This window comes from Thermobia domestica, chromosome 6 (assembly GCF_964235325.1).
Source record: "Thermobia domestica chromosome 6, izTheDome1.hap1.1, whole genome shotgun sequence".
Classification (NCBI taxonomy): Eukaryota; Metazoa; Arthropoda; class Insecta; order Zygentoma; family Lepismatidae; genus Thermobia; species Thermobia domestica.
The window spans coordinates 272,680,619-272,705,998 of record NC_137459.1 but is presented as its reverse complement, the minus strand read 5'-3'; the positions used below and the strand labels follow the sequence as shown (position 1 = coordinate 272,705,998).

At 32.7% G+C, this 25,380-nt stretch overlaps 1 protein-coding gene across 1 annotated transcript in view; it reads right to left on the bottom strand.

Moving 5' to 3' along the window:
- Positions 1–5,348: 5,348 nt before the first annotated feature.
- The window catches only part of LOC145688491 (vitellogenin-like), a 30,676-nt gene continuing 10,644 nt past the window's right edge, over positions 5,349–25,380 (bottom strand). The window contains exons 7-23 of the mRNA XM_081762819.1: positions 23,059–23,945; positions 22,372–22,540; positions 19,547–20,154; positions 17,880–18,099; positions 17,150–17,405; positions 16,189–16,438; positions 15,753–16,047; positions 14,584–14,809; positions 13,481–13,726; positions 12,849–13,021; positions 11,318–11,461; positions 10,652–10,822; positions 9,783–10,080; positions 8,998–9,167; positions 7,791–8,051; positions 7,140–7,535; positions 5,349–5,677 (exon numbers count right to left, since the gene is read on the bottom strand). Coding sequence (XP_081618945.1) covers positions 5,534–5,677; positions 7,140–7,535; positions 7,791–8,051; positions 8,998–9,167; positions 9,783–10,080; positions 10,652–10,822; positions 11,318–11,461; positions 12,849–13,021; positions 13,481–13,726; positions 14,584–14,809; positions 15,753–16,047; positions 16,189–16,438; positions 17,150–17,405; positions 17,880–18,099; positions 19,547–20,154; positions 22,372–22,540; positions 23,059–23,945 — 4,914 coding nt within the window. The 3' untranslated portion in view covers positions 5,349–5,533. The remainder of the gene's footprint in view (positions 5,678–7,139; positions 7,536–7,790; positions 8,052–8,997; positions 9,168–9,782; positions 10,081–10,651; positions 10,823–11,317; positions 11,462–12,848; positions 13,022–13,480; positions 13,727–14,583; positions 14,810–15,752; positions 16,048–16,188; positions 16,439–17,149; positions 17,406–17,879; positions 18,100–19,546; positions 20,155–22,371; positions 22,541–23,058; positions 23,946–25,380) is intronic.

Sequence of the window (25,380 nt, the reverse complement as noted above, 5' to 3'; positions counted from 1 at the left end):
TTTGGTGTCCTAAATTTTGATTCTCTTGGTCTCCGCCTAGTTACGGTGTTCTGGCGTCGTTTCTCTAACGTACGTGCTTCCTTCAAATTTCACATGTTATATCGAAAATTTTTATGAGAGTTGATTTGGCACCTAGTCGTCTCGTGCGTGGTTTTGGACCATTTCACAGTTCTATGTTAAAATTTTATCTTGGTTCTGAGTGGCGACATATGGTCTATGCTGTGATTTTGACAAATTCGCAGAGATTATATTTCTACTTGGATTCTATTCAACGTGTTAGGACTTTATTATTTTTCTCAATTTCACAAAAAGATGCTAAAAGCTGTTTTGTTCTTCTTTCTTGCGTTCACGCCGGGAACTCTGCTGTGTGTGGTCTACGTATGTGGCTTAGGCAGTGGTATTGAGAGACAATGGAAGGGTCTTTCAACTGTCCTCGCCGCACGGACAGGTATACAGAAAAAAATAAAACATGTTACTTCTCGGATAGTAAGGGAAAATAAAGAGAATGTTCTTTGGCTCTTTAAACAAACAAAAATGAAAATGAAAATTATATGCACTAATGTTCATAATTATACGCAAAATTGGGTTTAAAAGATTTATTTAAAAATTAAATAAAAATGGTAATGATGCAACTGTCACAGATATATTTAGGCTTTGCTTCTTAGTGCTGCCGTCGTGCTTGCAGACAAACACTCAAACAAGTTTCTTTCTTATTTACTAACATTAAGCTTTTTTTTTCATAAGTTGTTTTGATTTTAGTAAATAAGAAAGAGATTCATTTAATGAGTATTGGTCTGCAAGTGTGATGACAGCCTTAAGACTTGAACTCTGCAACACTCTTAATATTTTATTCTGATGTCTGATAACTCCTATATGACGTTAGTCATATAGACTATTTTCTATTGAGAAACTAATCCTACTAGTAGTCAAAGCCCAGATTTAAATATCAGGAGCATTTTATTTCAAGTTCCTCAAAGTCCGCCCACGTTTAATACATTAAACCCTGCAACATCTTTATTATTTTATTGTTATATCTGACAACTGATATATAGCATTAGTAGCTCTATTTTCTACTGAATTAGGCCTACTGCTAGTCAAAGTCTAGATTTTAATACCTCTTTATACCCATCATATACCCGCGAGCCCAATTAAGGCAAGTGAGCGTGAGCCCGGGTGAGCGCAATCCTATTGGAGAGAAGTGAACGCGAGCCCAGTTGGGAGAAGTGATCGCGAGTCCAGCTGAGACTGGTGAGCGCGAGCGCGAGTGAGTGCGAGCCCAGTCCAGAGAGATGAGCGCGAGCCCGAGTGAGTGCGAGCCCAGATAAGATTAGTGAGTGCGAGCGCGAGTGAGCGCGAGCCCAGCTGGGAGAAGTGATCGCGAGCGCTAGTGATCGCGAGTCCAGTTGAGACTGGTTAGCGCGAGCGCAAGTGAGTGCGAGCCCAGTCCAGAGAGATGAGCGCGAGCCCGAGTGAGTGCGAGCCCAGCTGAGACAGGTGAGCGCGAGCCCGAGCGAGCCCAGTGGAAAATGGCCACCTTTGCTTTGGACTGAAGTTGTGTTATCAATTGCCTTGATATAAGGTCTCGTGCTTTTCCTCTATGTCTTTCTTTTTGTTACTTTGGCTCTGAGTAGTAGACAGAGAAAAAAGTGATTTGACAATTTTCCGCGATGTTTGAGGAACCTGCTTGATAGTGTTTTCTGAGGCGCTTGATGGTCCAGGTTGAGGTTCAGTGTTTGCGAAACAGTCAAGTTCTTGTCCTGTAGATGTATTGGTTGGTGATGCGTGCACCACAGCAACATTAGGTAGTGTAGACAATCTTATTGCGTCATTATTACCAGCAGATGACCTTAAAGTGTCTTGAGAAACATCGGGAGAATAATTCTCTGCAACATAAGCGTAACCAGGAAATGCATGTACATCTACTGGTCAGGGTCCGATTGCTTTAAACGCACTTGAAGCAATTCCAACAGTAGCATTAGTATTCCATGCTTTCGTGATCATTTCAGCAAATTCTAATTTGGTAAATGCCCTGCTGTTATGAACTTAAACATTGTAGAATTTATGTCATCCAAGTTACTACAAGTTATGTCATTACGAAATGTCTACTTCAGTTAACATCTACAAAAGCTCCTCACGTCCAGTTCTCTTACTACTTTCAAAAACTATGTGTGCCCATATAAAACTGAATTCAAAAGCTCATATTTCACCGACTGCTAATGATATTTTAACGTTTTGTAGTTGGCAACTCTGTTTATAGAAAAGAAGTGAACAGAAGACTGGCGTTGTGTTCCAAGACAGAACTGACTATAAATCCAGTGACAAATTATATACAACACATGGATACCAAGTTTTAGCTTATTATCCATTGCCCTAATTTAACTATAGCTCCAAAAAGCTACTTTTTTTTTTTTTTTTAACGTACCTGTAAACTTTCTATTATTTCACAACAACTGCAGCGAACGAACTTGGGCTCCTCTCTGCAAATTCATGAAACTATAAACAATACTACCAACTTCATTTGTTTCCCTCTTGCGCAAGGTATATGTGCGCTGTATGCGTTTAAGCTTCGTCCTGCTCATATTTTCGGACTGCTCATATTAAACTGATTTCCTCTATATTATTATTTGTGTATATGCATTATTATCAACCATAAGGGAACATTTAATAGGATTTTAAAAACATCAGACAAACATAACTACAACGTGAAGAATAAAGACGATCTCTCTGTGATTATATCGAATTTCTCAAAATTTTCAAAATCTATTGACTGAAAAGAATTGAGACGGTAAAAATGATACCCGAAAATAAGAAATTCAGGGAAAAGTCTGAAATATTATGTATTGCTAATGGATACACTTTACACTAGAGAAGAATACATGATAACAAATGTAAAAAATGTAAGTTAAGTTTCTTCATATAATCGTAATGACAATTGAATCGAAATGTATAAAACTTTGTACTTTTTTTACACGGTATTGTAAGTTTATATAATGACTAGCCTTTGGCCAGCTAGGGCCTCGCATTTCATATGTACCAGCCTTTGCTTCTTAATACTCTGGTTAATTATTTGCAATTTTATTTTTACAGTAGCCTCTGTTTTGTCATTCACAAAGTATCGACTTATTGTATGATGATGATGTTGGATTTTCATTTTCAGAGGTTACTGTCTATTTGTTATTTCTAGCCTTTTTTCAGATCTAGCCTTTCAAAAGTATATTAACTTTTGGCAATTTTCTTGTGGGTTGATCCCGAAAGGCTACAATCATGCCAAATTTCATCATTCTAATCCTGCCGAAAGTACCCAAACATTTTGTAGTGTAGAAGATGTCCCATATAAATAACGTGGGAAAGATTTTTCAGTTTCCCATAGAACCAATCTAAAGTTGTAAATCTTTATTTTTAGTGATTTTGTTAAATAATACTATAGAAAACGTACAAACATGCCTAATTTCAAGTTTTTATTTCAATTCCAAGTACCTAAAACATGAGATTATAGGTCCAAAAAAGGCCCATTCAAATAACATGTGGAATTCCCCCCCCCCTCCTTTAGACCGCCTAATAAAATTAAAATATTCGCTGTTGTTAATTTTCCTGTGGGTTAGTCTTGATAAACTGCAATCGTGCCAGATTTCAACTTTTCATGTCAACCGGAAGTGCCCGTTATTTTATGTCAGTGAGTGAGTTCATGTAGTTTTATTAGTTAAGATTTTTCTGTTTTGTACAATTATTATATGTAATCTTTTAAGGTTTACCTTACTGTCATGTTCCATATCTTGCATTATTATGTAAATATAAGGTTGAAGGAACACAATATGTTGAATTGAATTGAATATCAGAAGCAATTGTCAAAGATGTTTTTGTTTTGTTCGTCAAACTATCTTTCCAAACATCATGTCTTTATGCTAGAATATCTAACGATTTATTTATTTATTTATTATTTGCAAATATGACATTATAATCGAACGTTATATCGGCAATATAATATATAGATTATTCAGAATTAGCGGATTGAACACGCTCGAACTCATTTGATTTTGTCAACAGATATCAACTTTGAACATTAGTCCTGAAAGATAGATCATGAAATATATCTCGGATAAGATAGTTTATATTATTTTCATAATTAACACATTCGCAGCAACCGGTTCCAATCGGCAAGAGACATTAAACATATTATTGTTTTATTCAATCTGGTGTATAAATCTGGCACTTGAAAGTATGGGTTTATATACTGTGTTGGCACATCAGATATCGCATTTGATGGGAGGTTTATTGAAAAAATAATGGTATTTTTTTAAGCCACAGTAACGTTAGCTTCATCCAAAGTGACAATGAACATATTCAAGAAGTAAATCATGTAATTCTCAGGAACTTCTTAGTCATACTCTCATGTTGAGTTACACAATTCAAAGGATTAAACCTTTTATTTTAATGATGTCTTTGTAGAGTACTTTGTCTATAACATACATAAGAATGTATATATATACATATATATGCACAGCCCGGGGAAACATAATGGTATGCCACATTTTCTAACTCTCGAGTAAACTGGGAAAGAAAGTTCAACATTCCCATACAATGCAATGTAATGTCATATATAAAACAGGTTTCCTGTGTAATCTGCTGGTACATTTTCGAAATTAAACTACCTACATACTGTTCTATGGTTTAGTCCCAATTCATTTCAGCTAATAACTCAATTTCACTGGAAGTGGTGCTTATCATTATGTTCGCCCGAGCCGATCATATATAGGATGGACAATGTTTTTTGTAAGGGGAAAGGAAGTAGCATATTTATGACCAAATAGTAGACTTAAGATTATTCATCTTTGCTTTTCAATCCAATGATATGTATGAGGAAACATTATTGATATTTATTTGAACTGAATGGGAATTGATTCTACTGATATCTTACAATCCATTTAAATACAATTTGTTTGTAAAAATGAATTTAAATTTTATATTGCTTAAATTGGTGTTAATTATAAATAATATGGTCACATAATTTAACTTACAGAAAAGAAGACACATTTAAATAATTTTGAAGGAGAAACTAGTAAAACCAAAGCTTTAAAATCATTAACAAAATGCTTTTTCATATAAATTAATGCCTTGAGAAGCAAAGATGGTTTACGTTTTCGCTCTTTTCATACAAGATATTAGGTTCGAATTCCAATAAGTGAAAGTTTGTTTGCAAGTGGTAAAAGTAACAACTACAGTGAAGTAAATAAATAAACTACTGAATGCTTGCTATTTAAATTTCAAGTTTTAACTTATCATTCTTTCTTCTAGACTTCTAATTGGTTCATTAAATATTAAGTATATTAGGAAAAGAAAGACAAAAAACATTATTTTCAATTTCATATTTGTTTTATTGCATAAATATCTTTTGAAGTTTTTTCGTTTTTTGTTTCAGCTTGCGAACGGCACAACATAGGAAATAAATTAAAAAAATACAGTTAGTTCATACTAACAGGTAGAATTCTTTATCAAATAAGAATATATTCTCTGATAGTAAAAAAGTAAACACATATTACTGACGAATACAGGCTCTTGGAATGTACAGGTCTTGTTCCATGTCTGTTGGTTTCTGGCTGAGGTTTACGTATTGTCCGCTCCTAACCCTGTCAGCCAAATTTCTTGCTGCAGCATTATCCTGAGCACAGTAAAACGGTATCTACAAGGAAAATATTAAACTTAGTATAGTTTGCATAAAATAAATAGATGAATGACTTAAAATAAATAATCCATATAACCACAAAAACTTTTATATTACTGGTGTATAATGTGCTTCTTCCACAGTTTTAATTTTCTTTAGTTACTGGTTGATTAGTTACATTCCAAAAGTTAAAAATTTTGTTCCAAGAAGTTTTATAATAAGCAATTAAAACAAGATTTAAAAATACTATGACCTAGAAGAGATACCGCGGCTCAGTAGTAGAGGGTTACCTCTTCTATAAAATTTTTGATTTCATGTTACTTGAATTTGAATTGGACAATACCGTGATGAGGGATTACGCTAGATGTTTTTCCTTTTCTTCCACTATCCCAATGCAGGAATTCTTGAATCAATATTCGCTCACATTTATCATCAATCTCCTTTAACCTACAGTTATAATTCTGGAATGTTAAACCTAGAGTTTTATTTAATCTAAACACTAATATATTCATTTTAGCACACGTGATCCTGGGTTCAGTTTTCAGTCGGAGGTGTTTTTTCGTTTTCTATCCATCTAACCATGTGAGACAGTGATCCACTGAAATAAAGTAGGTGAGAAAGCTAGGAATAATGGCATTGAATGTCTATGAATGACCACGTGTAATACAGAGCGATGCCATCAGGCCAGACAGAATCCCTCATAGGTTGTAGCTAAATTTTTCTTTAAATAAACAAACCAAATTATATCGTCTGTCTTTGTGACGCTGTGATCTTTGGGACTGTATTTAAGATAATAAACATTCTACTGTAACTTATTTATAACAACTTCTCCAAAATAAAACGTTTGTAGCTACTATCTTGTTCATTTGATATTTACCCCAGCTTTTAACTTTGCTAAGTTATTATGGTTGGAATATACGCACGCTTATCATAATGTGAAGATTGCTGGTCTACAAACATAGCTCTTCCCTTACAGTGTCATGATTATCAAACATTCGACTACAAATAGATTAAGTTACGTACTGTAAATTGAAAGTCCATCATAGGACATTTGAATCTTATAGAATGAAAAATTTAGTTGAACATCCTTTAGTTATCCTGTTTAGGACAAAGGGGATTAAATATGATAATAAAATGGTACACAATGAGGGTATCCTAAGGAAATCGAGACGCACGCTATTCATTTGCTATAAAGTCAACGTAGCACGAAGCTTCAATATTTGTTCCTCTCTTGCAAAAGAAGCAATGAAAACAGAGAGATATGAACAAGATATAAGAAGTGCATGTTTAAATAATTATTGATTTAAGTACATTGTTTTATTTTACGACAGCTCTTGATTTATAATAATATAAATTTAGCTTTACTCGTAGGAGTTATCCGCAATATGTCGATGTAGACAAATATATATTTGAAATCAAAATATGAAAAGGAAGAGAAAGAGCCAAGCAAATAAATAAATCAATGTAGAAACAAACTAACCTTCCTTGCTACTTCATTGCTTGATTGACATCCTGGTTTACATGTTGGAATCCGTTCCTTTGTGAAGCAGAGTTTATTGTCTAAAGAAATCACCTTCTGCTGCCGGCTAATACAACCTGTTGGTTGTGGTCGACGACGAGGGAAAGTTTTGCTTCTTTGTTGTTGGTGGTGGTCATTATCATTGATGACATTGGTGTAGACAACCTCTTTCGTGACACATCTGCCTGAATGTGTCTGTGAGCTCTTTGAGCAAGTTCCATCTGGGATGACGTAAGATTTCACAAACTCTTGTGGGCTTCTCAAGATGCATTGTTCAGGATTGGTAAAATCGGTCTCTTCTTCGCTGTCGAATGTACCACAGAGACCTACGACACTGTCTCTGTAATCGTTGCTAGCCTGAAATCAAATTAATTTATTTTAAAAGATAGTTACAATAAATCAATTTCAAATATGAAATTAATTCAAGTTTATCAAATGAGAAATGAAAATTATTTGTATATGGTTTATGACAACAGATTGCAAGTAAGGACTAGAGTAAAGATTGCAGATAAATAATAGAAAATCTCAAAAACAGCAAGATCTCTGAGATCTACGATTTTTTAAAAAATAAATTTCTTTTACCCATAATTTAATTAAAAGTTTTGTTCTTACCCTGAGTTCCATGCGTTTCCCATCAGTGATGATCTCCAAACCATATTCGGGTGCCCTAACAACAACTTCTTTATATATTGTTTCGAAAGCTTCAATTAATTTTTCTGTGTTGCTTCTAGATTTTTCAACAGAAATTTGTTGAGAGGATACAGGCACCTGCTTATTATTCGCATAAACGCTTACAGATGATGAACTCTGTTGTTGTCCATCTGATTGCGGCTTTAATTCAACAACATCCTCGCCCAAATACATCTTAATCACCTGAAAATAAATATATAACACTTTTAATTTTGTTCCATTGTTAATACTTATATATTTAACTACAAATAATAATAATAATAATAATAATAATAATAATAATAATAATAATAATAATAATAATAATAATAATAATAATAATAATAAATAAATAAATAAATAAATATAAAATAAATGTGGCTACATCTTAAGTGTGGTGTACTGAACGAGCTACTCTTCAGACAGTACTACAACTCACAATGATCTACATAATATTCTTCTCAGACTGTCATAAACAGCACAACAGAGTTAACATACATGCCTAAAAAGAAATTTAAAAAGTAGAATAATACTCAATGAACACTTAAACTAGTTGCAAAATTATATAAACTATCAATATGAAGCTGAATTAACCTTCATGTTTTCTTATTGTAATTTGCTGTATACCATATGGGTTACTGCACTATTGTATTATCAAAATTTGAATATGTTTTTATACGTTTTGCTTTTACTGTGCTTTATACAGCATTGCGAGATATTTTATTACTGTTTTTCTCTTTTAACAAGAGTAAGTTCATATTTTGCATGATATGCCCTATATCATTTGTTTAAATTTTTACTATAAAATAGTGATAATAAACAGAATTTAAATCAAAATATATTCTAAAATACACACATATTGCATATATATAATGTATATGTATGTACAAGAGAAAATTTGCAACATTAATTTTGGATTTATTATTTGGATGTAGGCAAAACAATCTAGACAGATTACTTAGATCATATAGTGATGCTGATAAATTGAAAATGAAATTAGATTTTTATTCGAATAACACTAATCCGTTTCACTTTTCTTGACATTTTTTAATCGCATTTTAAGTATCCTGATCCTACTCAAGAATTTATCATATTTTTTAATTTTATTTTTGAACATCTATTCTGAGGTTTGTATTACACGAAGGTTTACCTTTGATCCGGATGGAAGATTTTTGGCAATAACAGCAATGTAATCACTGTCGTCCTCGTCATTCTCTTGTGGTTGAGATACCATCAAAGCATACCAGCAGTTGTCCATTTTGGCAGAGTATGTCTTATTATCGTAAGTGTTTACAGTTTGTCCATCCACAGTACATTGTGCTAGAGAGTAAAATGTTACTAAATTACTAAATGTATATAATTACAAGCACATATTCATTCTTCCACCTAAAAGATTCTTTATATACGTATGTACTTAATAGTAAATATTGATATTATGATTTTACTTATCGTCCTTTAAGAGTGTCAAACATCAAGAAATAATTACTTTTAGCAACACAAACTAAGTACAATCATTAATACCTTCACTATACATAGTCTTCTAAATATTGGTATTCATCACTCCAGTTTCAAGGGGTCCCCTGCAAACGAATGGATAACACGTGTGATTTCTATGTGCATAGTCTTGGGTCCGATTCCCGGTAAGGACACTAAGCAGTAGATTCTATATCATATAGCCCCAGCTTGAGAAGGGACTTTAAACTTCAATCAGCGAATGAATAAAAACACGATATTTTATTTTCCAGATATGAATTCAACAAAATTAAAATTAAAATTAATTACATGTTTTTAATTGTTTTTACTAAAGTGAATTGGTTACTATATAATAACTAACATAAATAGTTTTAAGACACTTAAATATTTAATATAATTTATTTATAGTTTTTGTACTAACATCCCATGATCTCTTGACGCAAAAACCAAAGAGATACTTACGGACATATTGTTCAGGAAGAGCTTTGCTCAAAAGCCGTTCCCACACATTGTACGCTGGATTAGGCACTAAAACAGAACTGGCCAGTGGAGAAAGAGGGATCTCGTTGAATTGAGCCTCAACCTGAGGAGCCTCCAAAGCTACACTTACATTCTTTAGGTTTGGAGAGAACTTCACCACACCTTTGATTTGACCAGATGGATTGTTTACATCGATAACATTTTCATCGAGATAAGGATATCCCAGGTACTTAAGAAGAGAGTATACTTTATAGGCGGCCTGTTTGACTTCATTTGAGACCTACATAAAAGAGAATTCGCAAGGAAACATATAATGTAAAGTAGTTTATCTAAATAGCAACTTCAAAACAATCAAAGAAAACGCAAATTATAGTAAGTGTGACTCAAGATTTTTTTTCACAAAACTTTTGCAATCCTAAAGAGATTAAATTATGACCTATTATCTTAATAATTTTGAAATAAAAAGCGAAATTAAAAATGACTCAAACAAAATTAAGTAAAGCCAAAATGTTCATGTTAAGGTATTGCTATGTGAATAAGAGCTCATGCATATAGTGGAACAAAACTACGAAAAAAAAGAAAAAAAAAACTAGTATTATCTTCCCAACAGTTTGTATCACAATGGCTCTTCTTAGAAAGAAGCTAAATATACAAAAATTCTCGCAGAGTAAATAGAAATGTTAGCTTTGTGTTTCCTTTTCCAATGTTCAGTACCGAACATAGAGCATATTGTGAACAAGTAACATGAGGTAACATTTCATTTTAAAATAGAAACTTACGACAAACAGAAAACTACGAGAGTTGTGATGAAGATACTGCTATTGCACATTCAGACTAGAATTCAAACTTACACCTGAGTATTTGATGTTGAAAGTGGAGTAGTCCAAATAACTTGCTCTAGTGGTGGCATTCTGGCAAGCTGATAGCAATTCGTTGCCCTCCTGTATCTCCTTCAAGCATTGTTTGCTGCGTGGTGATTCTCGAACATATTGCTTTCTTTCGTACGAACGACGGAGTTGTGCCTATCAACATCATTTAAAAACATATATCTGATTACGCTACTACTCCTTTAACACATTAACTAAGTAATAATTACAATAAATAAATAAATAAATAAATAAAATTACAGATACAAATTCCAGAAAAGATTAACAAAATACTGTGTTAACTCTTTCGAAGTTTTGAAGTTGTTCAACTTTTCCTTTTCACTTATTGCACTACAAATTATAAATTTGACAACGAGAAAACAAAATTAATCTAGTGCATTACAATTAAAAATTATTTCGTCAATAAGCTTAATTGACTTTCAGAAGCTATACTTTGATTGTTACAGTTTTAATATTTACATTTTGAAACTGAAACAAGAAAATCAATATTCAAAATACACATTATGTTTTTTGTAATGATAATAATTAAAAGTTTTATTGTATCCTTTACAAGTATGATAACATTTATTTCTATGATCACGAATTATTTTGAAATTGATTTAAAATCAGTAGCATGAGTTTGTAACTTACATTGACTTCAATACGAGCTTCTGAAGAACATGATTTTCCGTACTTTATAATTGCTTGTACTGTTGAGTCAGGATTGATATTCATCGCTTTGGTGAAATCTAAGATTGAAATCTGAGGCTCTTTGGCTTGAGCGGACACACAAACCTATTGAAAGATATAGTTATGTTGAATGACTGATTCATTTTGCATACATAGAAACAAATTATCAACAAATAATGAAATATTAGAGAAAAAGTAAGTATATAAATAAATATTAACACATAATATGAGTGTTTTGGTCTAGCTAATAGACGGGTATTTGTAGTAAAATATAAATTATGTTCTGATTTAAAGCTGTTCACAAAACCATTTAAGTTGTTGCATTAATGTCATTTTTGTGTTTTGTATGTGAATACACTTTTCTCTGTTACCAAATAGTCATGATCTCTGTTACTAAATAGTTTCAGACTTTTAGAACTTGTTTGTATGTAATAGGACAGTGTAGTCAACATACTAATAACAAATGATAGTTGACCAAAACTCTTTATGTGCTATCAACATTCCTGAGGTTTTGTCACAAAGAAATTTCATAATTCTGAAACTCTTTGTTCTGTCAACATTCCTGAGGTTCTGTCAGGAGACATTTCATAATTCTGAGCACATTAAGGGCCTACTATGTATAGATAAATGTTCTAGTACAACATTGGCAGCTTGTAGTCAGTTTATTGTTGTTATCCAATATCCACAGGTGACAGTTGTCATATACATGATGATGTGTTAATATCACAATGAATCTATTTCGCCCATTAAGATTTTGTCGCGCAAAGCAAAATCACCTCAAACCTAGCATGGGGATATATACTAAGAGTTTGTCATACACCACGTATCGTGGGCTGATAGTGCTAATCTCAACACTTGGATTATGCTCTATGGTCCAAATTGAAGACCAAATTCTGTTGTAATCAATAACCTAACATTGTTTCTATGACATGTATTAGAAAACGAGCAGTGGAAGAGTTTTGCTGATACTGCGCACTCCATTGATGACTGGTCACAGCACTTTCAAGCCCTGGGAGTGTGCGAGGTGGACATATTGGTGTATACTGAACCTAGTAAATATACAATATTTCGTATACTGTCTCCCTTTCTGTTTTTGGGACGTACTAATAAACATTTGTGGGGGCGCGATGGTTCAGCAGTAGAGCGCTTACCACTGGTGCGTGATGTCCTTCGTTCGATCCCCGGCCAAGTAAGTTTGTAGTGAACAACATCATGTCCTTTGGCTTCTCGCGGTATTCTCGTTTCCTTCCACATTCTGATTCCGCCGATTCTTCCATCATCATTCATTTTCCTGAATCATCCATCTCCCTTTGCCTAAACGGTATAATTATGGAACATTAAGCTGAAATATTTTTGTCATAGCATTTGTCTGTACCAGATATATTAAGTTGAGCTTCTTGTTAAATGTTTTTAATTTAATTTAATTTTATTTTATTTTGTTTGATGTTGCTTAGAGAAATTAAAATAATAAGCTGCAAAAAGCTAGAAATACCTGGAAAGGTTCATCATTGGAAGAGCTGGGAGTTCTTGCCAAGAAAACCAGAACTTGACTCTTCTCATCCACATCGCTAGATGCATAAGCAACTGTTGCTACATAAGACAAGTCGGGTTGATTCTGACCTTTGTTGAAAGTTATAGCAGCATCAAAAGCACCACCTGAAGGACCTATTTATTAAGATTGTATACATGTTAGAAAATATTTCCACGCAAATACAAAATCTAAAGTATAAAAAATATATAAATTAAAATACTAAACTAATTTACCTACAACGTTTAATTTAATGTAAATATACGTTTATCTTTTTAATTAGTATTTCGTTTAATGACTAACTATTTTGCATTAAAAATAACGTTTCAATAATAAAACAAATGTAAATATAAGAACAACTAATATTAAAATGACAAATAATCAGTACTAATTTATAGGTTACCGTTTCTATAGCACAAATCTCAATGATCTAGTTGCACAAGTATGTGAAAACAGATGACTTAGTATGCTTCTTTATAAAATTTCTCTATGTTTTTTTTTATCTAGTTTATTATGAATGTAATATAAAAAATATGAATGTAAATTATTTTAGAAACTATTGTAGGTTTTGGGATGTTGTTATTTAACCAACATACTTTGAATGGAACTTTGCACTCGTTCAAGGAATTCTTTCCTCCTCTGGTTGCTCATTGGAGATGGAGAGGATGGGTTTGGTGATGGCAATCCAGATATTTGTGGCTCTTGTGTTGGCCTCTGTTGTTGAGCCTGTTGGCCTGATTGATCCTGTTGTTGTTGTTGTTGTTGCTGCTGCTGCTGCTGCTGTTGTTGTTGTTGTTGTTGTTGTTGTCCTTCAGTACCTTGGTTCCTGATCTCGCTTGCTTCTACAATAAAGAAACAATATATTTGAGATCACAATCATCTCTGATATACTACTAATAACAACTTAATACTTTCCTTTAGAGTAAACATTGAAATACTGTGTAACTAAGTAACTTGTGTAACATGTAATCAATGTTGGCATTTAAAAACTGTATTTTGTACTTTCTCAATGAAAACTTAAAATTCAAACTTTCATTTTAAAAAAAAGTGTTGAATTCGCTCAGTGAAAGCAATTATAATTGAATAGAACATTTCAGAAATAATAGACAAATAATTTGTTCCAAAAAATACTGTAATCTTCATTTAGCACTTATACAATTTCAAGATTTATTGATAGGTATTAGTGATTATTTAAACCAAAAATGCTTTATCTTACAAGTAGTTTTAACACACAATAAGAAGAGTTCTTTTCAATGAAACATTTCGTTTGAAATTTTTGAGTTGCAGTATTATCAACATACTGCTGATATATTTGAGAAAATTGTTAAATTGTTGAATATTAAATAAAATAAAATAAAATAAAATAAAATAAAATAATAAAAAAGTGTGCTTGTCAGCTTCAACTATTGTGCTACAATCAGATTAAATATGTCCCATTAAACATGTCATAAAACATTTTAATTAATTAATTTATTTATTTATTTTAAAAATTAGTTTGTAAGAATTTAACTGATCAGCACAAAAGTAAGTTTGTCAAGTTTATATCCAGCAGGGAATCTTTGGTCTTCTTAATATTGGAACGTAAATCAGTGCCACTTTCTGGGTTAAGGGAGTCACTCTTTTATTTTGGTTTTCTTCCTCTTTTTGTAAAATTTGAAAGAATAAGCAAAATAAATAAATAAATAAATAAATCACTTACCGCATTTACCAGATATAGTGACTGAGTTAGTACTAGACCTCTGGCCGTCGAAATACACATCAACGTCGTAGTTCCTTACGACATTGTCAGCCCAGATGAACTTGACGAAAGAAATAGGATCATGCAATTGTAGTTTCTTCCAGATGGAATATCGGTTCACTTTGTTAGCATTACAACTTACTCTGAAGACGAGTCCAGTTGTCCTTTCTCCGTAGACCTTTTCAATCTATAATGGAAGATCACTCGATATATAAAACCTGCTGAACATTATGTTACAATTTAAAATTAACTTTTTCAAAATTCTTTCTAACAAAACGTGTTTAAAAATGTAGAATGTAGTAACAGTTGGAGGAAAAGAAATAATTTGAAATATTCAACAATAGTTTTGCATCTGATTTGAAATAATGTAATTTAGTTTCGGAACTGCTCTTACTGCCTTTAACAATTCATTTTCAATTTTGATGATTCTTGAGATTGCAACAATATAATTGGAAGTTCTCTTTGCATCCTAAACAAATTACAGCTTTGCATGAATATGCTGATCAATTACAAATTTTCATTTTATCTAAAACATTTTTCACTTTTATAATTCAAATACATTCATTTCCATTAATTTCTGCTTAACATATAACTTTCAATCTATTAATATTCTTGAAGTAAGATATTAGTCACTATTTTCTAGGTATCAGTTAGTTGGTTGGAGTTTAGTGCCCCTTTTCAGCACCAAGGATATATGAGACATGAATCTACGGTTTAAAGTGAAACACGAACCACCGCAAATCGAATCCGTACCTCGTACACAAACATTGCACGCGTTTTCTATTTACTAGTTGAGAGAGCTCTATCATTTAAGGTTTGTTTCTTTCTACAATTATGCATTGTTTTGTCAAAGATAAGCCGATTTCAGTGTAACTTTCTGTCATTTAAAGGGAATGATATACTTGATCACAAGAAACAAGATAAGGGCCTACTGTAATAAAGCAATTAGTCAAAAAGTATTAACAGTATCAGGCGATATACATATTTTTAAAGGTATTATAGGTTCACACTTGTGTACATATGCAAAGTGCAAGTAATAGACTTAGTCACGTTTTTTAACATCCATTCTGTTTTCAAATATATACCTACAGCGAGAATTAACTTATTCAAACGCAGTGACAATTACTTACTTGTTGAGGGCTCTGGACGTAGATTGGAATAGTATTTTTGTCTTCGCTGACGGGCATCATGTTGAAGATATTATGCTGACTTGTGTATGGAAGGGCATGAGCATGATAAACAAGGACTTCCTGGTTAGGTTGTAATGGTTGCACAGTAAGATGGAACTCAGAATTGCTGAGTTTTGCCTTCAGTTGGGCCTTCAATGGAATGTTGAAGTGATGTACCCTATCTAGTCCTGCAACATAGCGCTGGTTGTTGAATGGAGCAAAGAAGCTGACCTTGGACAACAACTGAGAAGAATACCTGAAATATTGAAATACTTCACTAGCATACAATTTTCTTCTAATATTGCATGACATAGTTGTATCAATAGTATCTAAACAACTTTGTATATATATTCTTATACAAAATACAACGAAAGGCTGATTCTCAACTTTTACTTACACAAACTGAATGTTCTTGCTGATGGAGATTTCGTCAGGTACATTGATATTAGATGAACCACGAGCAAGACTAGGTTGAACAGTACCACGAATATCACCAGTAACACTCAGGACAGTTGGAGCCTTTACTGTGTAGACAACAGGGAAGCCCATACACGATGGATGTGCAATCGTAATAGAGAGCTGGTTGTAAAACTTTGTATATTGGACTTTGTGACCAGATTTCAGAGCATCTTCAAGAGCCTTTGCATCTAAAATAAAATTCGAAGATATAATTATTTTATTTGATATATGAAGAATGTTCATGATTCTGATATGTTAAATTTACATGTCAAATCATTTCTGAGACACTGATTTACTGAGTTTGGCGTATTGTAAGTTGGAAAAGACGTAGTTTTATCTCGTTATGCTAAAAACTAACATTAACCATTAACATTTTACTAAAATACTAAATCAAGGTAATAGCTTAATAAAAATGAAAATAATAATAACAAGAATGGTTATAAGGCTTAATAAAGCAATACAACATTACTCTCAACCTCTCTTTAAAGCTATAATTAAGAAGATCGCCGTCTCACTTTTATTTATTTTTTTCCTAAAATGCTATACATATAGTTGTGGGAAAAAAAATATCCCAAACAAAAACATTATTTTTGTCTCTGAAAGTTATCATACTTATTGACTAGCTTAGAGACCAGTTTAAAATGTACAGTTTTGTTAGAAACGCCCCCCTTTCAACTCTCTTTTAAAATCTATGTATTCTTATCCATTGTAGAATTGAATCAAACACATATTTGGAAAATAGAGATTTTTTTTTTTTTCAAATTAAATTATTAAAGTTTCCTATTCATGGTTGCTAGAATATTAACTTTCAAGAAAAGTGGTCATTTTTCAAACAAGATTCTACATTATTTTAGCTATATTATAAATAATTCATATGGAAAAAAATATATGTAACATACACTGAGGAATATTCTGTATTGTACGGTTATCGAAAGCAAAGAATCTGTTGGCTCCAAACATTTTAACACCAATGCTGCCCTCCACTTCTTCAGAAACAGAAGGAGCGATGTTCAATAAATCAATGATCTTTGATGCACTCCATTGGTCCTTGCCACCACGTGTTTGAGAAGATTGTTGTTGTTGTGAGTCAGATGTCTCAAATTGATCACTCAAAAGATTCAACAACTCGTCAACGCTGGATGTCATGTAGTAAGCCTGTCGAAAATAAGCGATATATTAGTCTGCACATATTTGTGTAATTTAATTTTGGTTTAAAGTAGTGTAAAGATCATCGTTTGGAAACAATTTGACTTGTCATTTTTTTTTTAAATTTTTCTTTCTTCTTTGTTACATCGTGAAAGAAACAATGAAATAATTAGGACACAAAATATTATTTTGTCCTATTTTAAGCTGTATTCTTTTATGACGTGAGTGCAAATGAAAATTGATACTTTAGCTCTCTTTAGTTTCTCGTAAGAACAAAAATTAGAAAATTATGTGTAATGTATTAGTTATATTAAACTTCAACTTTCTAAAATTAAATTTGGAAATAGTAAAATTTAGTACTGATTTTTTCCATAGCAATTAAGTATTCATTTACATTATAAGTTTGAATAACATTTTATTGTAGACTATGTCGATGTACAAATATTATTTTAAGTTTAGTGATATAATAATTATTTCACTCACGTTGATGTTTCTTTGCCTGTATCCTCCTAAGTTCTCAGTCAAGTGGTAGAATAGAGCCGATGGAATTATGCTGTCTGAACTACCGATCCAAGCAAGCTTTTGTTGATAAGCTATGTTCATCTCGTTTACAATATAGTTTCTGAGGTAGATTCGAGATAGGTACAAACCAAGGTCGTCTTCGCTGTCCAAAAGATGAGTAGCAGCCTGTGCATTCTGTTGCCTATGATTTGAAAATTTCATATTATTACTACATAATTCTTTATTATTTCAATGATATACAGTATATTTAATTTGTTAACTATTGTCAAAACATTAATTCAAATACATAGTTTTAATATCAAAACTCACCAATGTTATTGGAAATCTGAAAATATTGTTTAAGTTTAAATATATTTCCCAAGTAATTGAATATTTAATCCTCCCTGACAACTGAAAATTCTTGCTGTCATTACAGTAGTCAACTTTGAATTCCCCAACCTCAGGGTGATTTCGGGCTGTGTGAAGGAGGCCATCATAAAAGTTAAAATAAATAAATAAATAAATAAATAAATAAATAAATAAATAAATAAATAAATAAATAAGTGAATAAATAAATAAATAAATTTTACTAATGCTTTGTACTAAAAACTAACAAATTAAAGAAAAGTCATTTCCGTTATTTGCTGTATTTCCAGCTTATTTGGGTTGCCGTCTAGAAGACACACAAAATGAGGATAATAAAATAACAGAAGATAATAAAATCCTGGCTATCGTCAATAAAAATAACTAGCCTTGTCGTCCAGTTGATAATCTTACAACAAAATTATACGCGCAACCATGTGTTTAACTAATTAATATGTAATAAATTATTATTATTAGACTAATGTGATCTTAATTATTGGTGAGAGGAGCTTTAGTATAAAGTTAAGCCAAGCAAAAGGTTTAAAGCTAACTATTTCTGAGTAAATTGCAAAACAAACATTCGCATTCAAATTGTGTAAAGAACGTACCTACACAACTTCTTTAGTTGTAGAGGAAATGTTGTACATAATAGAAATAAATAGAACGTAATTCTTAATTTCTTGAAGTAACAATAGTATATATACACAGGGTGTTTCAAAACAACACCGACAACGTTTGGGAGGTGATTCCTGACATCAAGATAAGACAAAAAGTACAAACCAACCTGGATCACAAATGCTTCATTTCAGAGTTATAGGCTGCCGAAAATATGAGAAAATGAACTTTAAAAGTCCATAGCTCTAAAACTATAGCATCTACCTTAATTCGGTCAAGACTTCACTTAGGAACTAGTATGTGCCGCATCCAAATATCCAAGTTTCAGAATCCTGCGGCACTTCCGCAATCATTTTTTATAGAGGTAGTTGGTGAGTAGTTCAAAGTATATGTCCATAGCCAAAACTCTATAAAAATTGTTGCGCCAGTATGTTATTATTATTATTATTATTATTATTATTATTATTATTATTATTATTATTTTACTCACTGATCTTGAGTAATATACTTTAAATATGTATAAGTGACTATTTCGTTATTTTATAACAAACTTATTTATTTTGTATTCAGTGTTTCTCACTCAATCTTTCAGTTTACTAAGTTAATTCCCATTAATTCTACCTTTATGTTTATAACTTTTTTGAAAAAGCTGTAATATTGTTGATACTTACAGTTCTGGATTTTCTAGTGGGTCTAGCGAAGCAGCGGATTTGATGCCTGATATTACTGCTGCTTTAACGTGCTGGTTTTGTTCATATCGTGTTGACGCTGCCATACGCTGCAACATACTTGCGGGTGGATTTGATCTCATAAGAAGGAATATAGCAGCACAACGCACTTCATGAGCTTCTCCCAAGTTCTGGTAAACATTATAGAGTACTCTCCTGGCCACTTCTGGATAAGTAGTCGTCAACCAATACAATGAAGACACAATTTGGAGCCGTTCGAATGTAGTTAGATTTTGTTCGCCTTCTAAGTATGGCTCAATAACACTAAGGGACTTAGGATGGCCCAGTCTTCCAATTGCTGTTAGGATTTCTAAAATCCTGGCATTGTCACCGTTTGAAACAGCCTTCTGGAGTTCTTGTTGCATGTAAGGAATGGCCTGCTGAGTTACGAAAGCTTCATTTGGGGCAATGTGACCAAAGCTGTGGACTGGATATCTCTTGTGAGCTGATTCCTGATCAACAACTGATTTGCGTAACAAATCTGCTAAAGTATTCAGAGCTGCTACATGTAGAATTGGCTGTTGAGCAGAACCAGTCTTCTTCACTATGTTCTAAAGAAAGAAAAGAGAGTTGGAAATAAATACAGTGATTTAGCGTTTGTGAGGGAGATACACGAGATAGATAAACCTGTAGTTGATAATGCTTTGGGAAAGAGACTTTTCTTAGAACGAAATTCACCGAAACGCATTAGCTGTAAGAAACTATCACCATTGAATATAATGACAGCTTTTTTATTGTACATTTTTGAACTACTTAGGGATCGCTTGGATATTACAGCGTGTTTCAAAATGTTTGAAGAATAAGAAATCATTCCATACGCATTAAAACTTAATCGATAATTAAGATTACTCGACCACAACTTCAAGTTTTGTTTTGCACGGTCGTAGTAGTTTGAAATTCTTCCGCCAGGTGGCAGAGTGACGAGTTGAAATATTGCTACTTCTGGGCCAGATAAAGCATTTTGCGTCAATAATTTCTCGTTAGTCAGAGTGTTGTGAGTGTTCAACGTAAGTTTCGTACAACATTTCGTTAAAAATAATCAAACTCCACTCGCAAGTGGTATCAGCAAGTCATGACATCAAAACATTGTCTTGTTAGCCTTTCACGTTTGAGCAGATGTTGAGAGAGTTCGAGCTTGTTTTCAAACATCTACCAAAAGTTTACAGAGAGAGGTATTTGAGAACTTCAAATGTCTCAACTGTATGGCACGCAGTGCATAAGCGTTTACAGATGTATCCCTATCAAATGCAGTTGTTACAACATTCAATATCTAATGATCACACGTTCCGCAAAGAATTTTGTAAGTCATTCCAAGAGTTGTGCAATGACAATGGCTCTTTGAACAAACTATGTTTCAGTAAACTATGTTCAATGTGATGGGAAGAGTGAAAATATTCGTATTTGGGGGACTGAAAAGCCTCACAAAATTGTTGAAGTTGTGCGTCATTCACCGAAAATGAATATGTTTTGAGTCATTTCCTCTCCCAAAGTGTATGGTCGCACTTCTTTTCCGATGAAACAGTTCTATGAGATGTATGTCAGAGTTTGAACATCACAGTGCAACTTTTGTATGCTATATAATATCTAGGACACGTCAAATACATTATGTACAAATTACCTCTTCCCAAGACGTCAGCTGCAAGAGTGCATTACTACTGCAGTACAAACGAATCATGTTGAAACGGGTCTGGGAGGAATAAAAGTAACGAATTGGTGTATGGAGAATAAAAGAAGGACTACTGTTGAGCATTTGTTAAGTACTGTATTACAATTCTTATCACTAAAACTTTGAGTACTTATGTGTAAACTTTTAAGTAATTTGCACAATTAATTAAAAAAATACATGTATAAGTAATTGTAATTGATTAAATTATTTTGAAATGTCCTATATTAGAAGACATGGCGGTACTCGTAACTATCTTATGTGTAGAAAAGGTAAGTTATTTACTGCGAATCTTCGAACATCTAACTATGGAAAGCCATATATCTACATAAATGTAGAACTATATTATAAACTAACTGGCTATATAAAAAAATAATCATTCAAAGAATTCTTTTGTCAGCGCTAATAACATTTTCTGTACAGCAAATGAATACCTAAGCAGTTCTTTGTGTAATTTCGAAAAAATATTAAATTACTTCTTCTACATATTAGTTACTATATGTAATAATTGAAATTGAGAGTAAAAAGGTTCATGTATATAACTGTTATTGTAAAAGTGATTTTATATTTTCTTTTATGAGTTGTTAAAATATAAGGATTGTATTTGTTCCAGGTATTGTGTGATTTAAGCTTTGATCAGCTCTATACCGTTTTGTACAGACATACATATAAAATGGTCTACATAAATCAAACCAAACTAAATCGAAAGGTGGTAGAATTATATAAAGCAGGATTTCGGAATTGTCAATAACAATCCCAACTGTATTGGTTTGGAGCAATATAGGATCCAATAGTGGACTTTGTTTCCACGTGATGAATGTTAATATGTACTTCGTTTACAAGTAAAATTCTTGATATAAATAATCGTGCGCTAAATCAAATCAATTTTATGAATTTCTAACCTAATAATTTAGTCAGAAAGAAGATTAATCTAAAGCAGAGACCACGAAGTTTGTGATTAGCCTCAGACTGAACCAATCATTTTAAACTTCATTAATGATTCACCTAATTATTATTCAAATCCTAAAATTCTTAGTATTTGTGCTCGAACATGACCCAAATTGGGAGCTTAACTTATATAAAATACAATTGAATGAAAACTTACAAAGAGTTTCTGGAAATATTGCTCAGTTGGCTGCCTTGCACTTTCAGACAGAGTGGCTAAAACTTCTGCTGCTTCTTCTCCCGAGATCTTCTTGCTGTTGATCCAATCTTCAATGATGGATAAAGCTGGTCCAGTTCCTGCTGCTGCCACTGCATCACGCACTGCTTTCCTGAAAAATAAATTTAATATCTCTTTGCTTCAAAATGAAAATTTGTATTTTTTTCTTTTCTTTCTTTTAAATATTCAATTCAATTGTAAACTTTATCAAGTTTTCCGTATATCCGAATGATTAGTTAACTCATTCACGTTCGATGAGCGAGACCTTGAATTTTATTTATGTTGAAGGATCCATTTTTACTAACATACAGAGCGTAAATGTAGACACGAAACTAATTTAAACAGTACATTAGAAATATAGGGAATACAAAAATGTGTAACTTATTCTTTGTTTCGTATCGTATTTTTTGCTGCATTAAAGTAAAATGCTAATAACAATTAAAAACAGACTAATTATATGATAGATAAAAATTTCAAATTTTCTTCAACAAGTTCTAATTACAACATTTGAGGAATTTGTTAGTAATAATTCACACGTTTAGCCGAGGAAATGGTAATAACGTGAAAATGTTATTATAATTGTGAAACATATTATTACAATATGTGAATTTAAAAAAAAAAAAATCTTACCATGCCAGTTTCTTCTGAACGGAACTGGAAGGAGGTGCATATAAGTCTCGTGTAAGTTCTTGAAGCTGAGAAGTGCTCATGGTTCGTATAAGTCTTGTAAGGATGTCAAATTTTTCCAGAGGATTTTTCCTTGGAATGGAATTTGGATTTTCGAGTTCATGTGCAATTGATTCAGCTAACTTTTTACTATCAGCAACAGCGTTGATCTGATCGGAGGTTTGAACAGACTTTCCACGATATCCTACAAAGTATGGTTTCAGTGGGCTCTGTGGTGGTTTATCCATGGACGGTGCAGACTGAACGTCTTCATTTGAATAACTTTCGTGGGATTGTTCATCACTCTCACTTGAAGACTCACTACTGCTCGCACTGTTTGCTGAATTATCTTGTGTGCTGCGCTTTAGAGATGCCCTAATTCTTTGTTTTTCCTCGAGACTGATCGAATCATCTTTTTCTTGTATATATCTTCGCGTTTGTCTTTTAGAACTTCGAGGATCATTTTGAACTGATTCGTCGCTATTACTGGAACTTTCTCTGTTATCTTCATAGTTTTGTTGATTGTCATCTTTCTGTTGTTGCTCCTCCACTGATGTCTGGTCTCCATAATATGATGATCTCTTCTTATTCTTTACTCCAGGATTCGTACCAGGAAATGGTGTATTGTAATCATACACGAGATCTCCTTTGTCTTCCATGTCGGATGGTACAGTTATTTGCGTCGTTATCTGACGAACTGTTTGGACAGTAAGATTAGACTTGGAGACAACCATGCTTTTCTGTTCATTGTAAAGTTCAGAGCTTACAACTGTTTGAGAAATTTTAACTGACGACTGGATGGTGTAATCGTCCAAGTTTCCAGATATAATAATCCGCGACACTGACGATCTCTGAAAGAGATTAGTGAAATATCACTTTCAAGGAAGGATTTCAATATAAGATATAATTACAAAGTATGTAAAATATTTTCATACGAATAGTTAAAAAATAGTTAAAATGATATATGACTTTAAGCTTTGGATACCCGAGGGGGTACAAATGTATCCCATGCATATGTTTTACTGTATATTTTATGTCACAGACACTCGAGATTGACTAGCGTTCTTTACATTGTGGGCCAGACTGTAAGGAAACTTATTTCCTCAATAACAATTATATTGTAAGGTGATTTGCTAAAACTACACTGGGGTACATTTGTTATCAACTTGGATATCTATGTTACCATATTTGTCTCAAGTATTTTTTTTTTTGTTGTATTTTATTATTGTAAAGAACAAAATAAAGAACAGGTTTTATTAGAGCCTATTGCAATATATCGTTGCAATATTGCAGAATGAATGCAATATTGCAATCTTTCCTGCAACAAAAATATTACGAAATTATTACAGTTCTATAGTGTATAAACAAATTTCCGTTTCGCTAACCTAACCTACCTAAACTTACCCTAAACTAACCTATACTAACCAAACCAACATAACCTAACAAAGCAAAAATCTTTAAGTTTAACGTCCCACGGTTATGTCGGTTAGGCTAAGGGAGACGCTGATATTGAGAAATGAGTGAAATGAAGAAAGTGGGAGGAAACGGGAGAACCCCGAGAAAACCCACGAGCACAGTGTTTGTCCACCACAAAGTCTACACGGCGCGAGCTGAGATCGAACCAGGGAGCCTAAGCACCGGAAGTGAACGCTCTACCACTGAGCCACCGCGCCCCCAACCTAACAAAGCACAACCCAACATAAACTAACATACCAATATTATCGATGCCACAAATAAGTATGTTTCTAATTGCAAAAATTTGTATTGGGGTACACTTGTAGCCCGGTTGGAAATCAGAAGTTAAAAATATCAGGGGTATCCGAGGGTTAAACAGGTGAATATGCAAGAGTTGTGTTAAAATATGGTTTTACAATCTGAATGGACTCTGAATAATATTTAATATTTCTTTAGTGATAATTTTGCTAGAAAAGCTAGGATAAGTTTTGTTGGTAGTGTCTCACTCCAAATCATTATATATGTAGTTTCAAGATAACGCAATAAACTTTTGGGAAAAAATTATATGAAAGAATAGTTTGAAATTTAGTTATCTGCATACACTATTCATAAATATGATTTAATTTAATATAGAATATTTATTACGGAACTTCCCAATATTTATCAGTGGTTGATTTAATATTAAAATGGTGTACATTTAATTGAAATTAATGTTGAATAATCATTTGGGGACATTATGGACTTTTTTATGTAATGTTGCAGATTTTGAGCGGCATTGTGAATTTTCATTGTGATTCACAGACTTATTCATGTCTATTATATTCCTTGTCA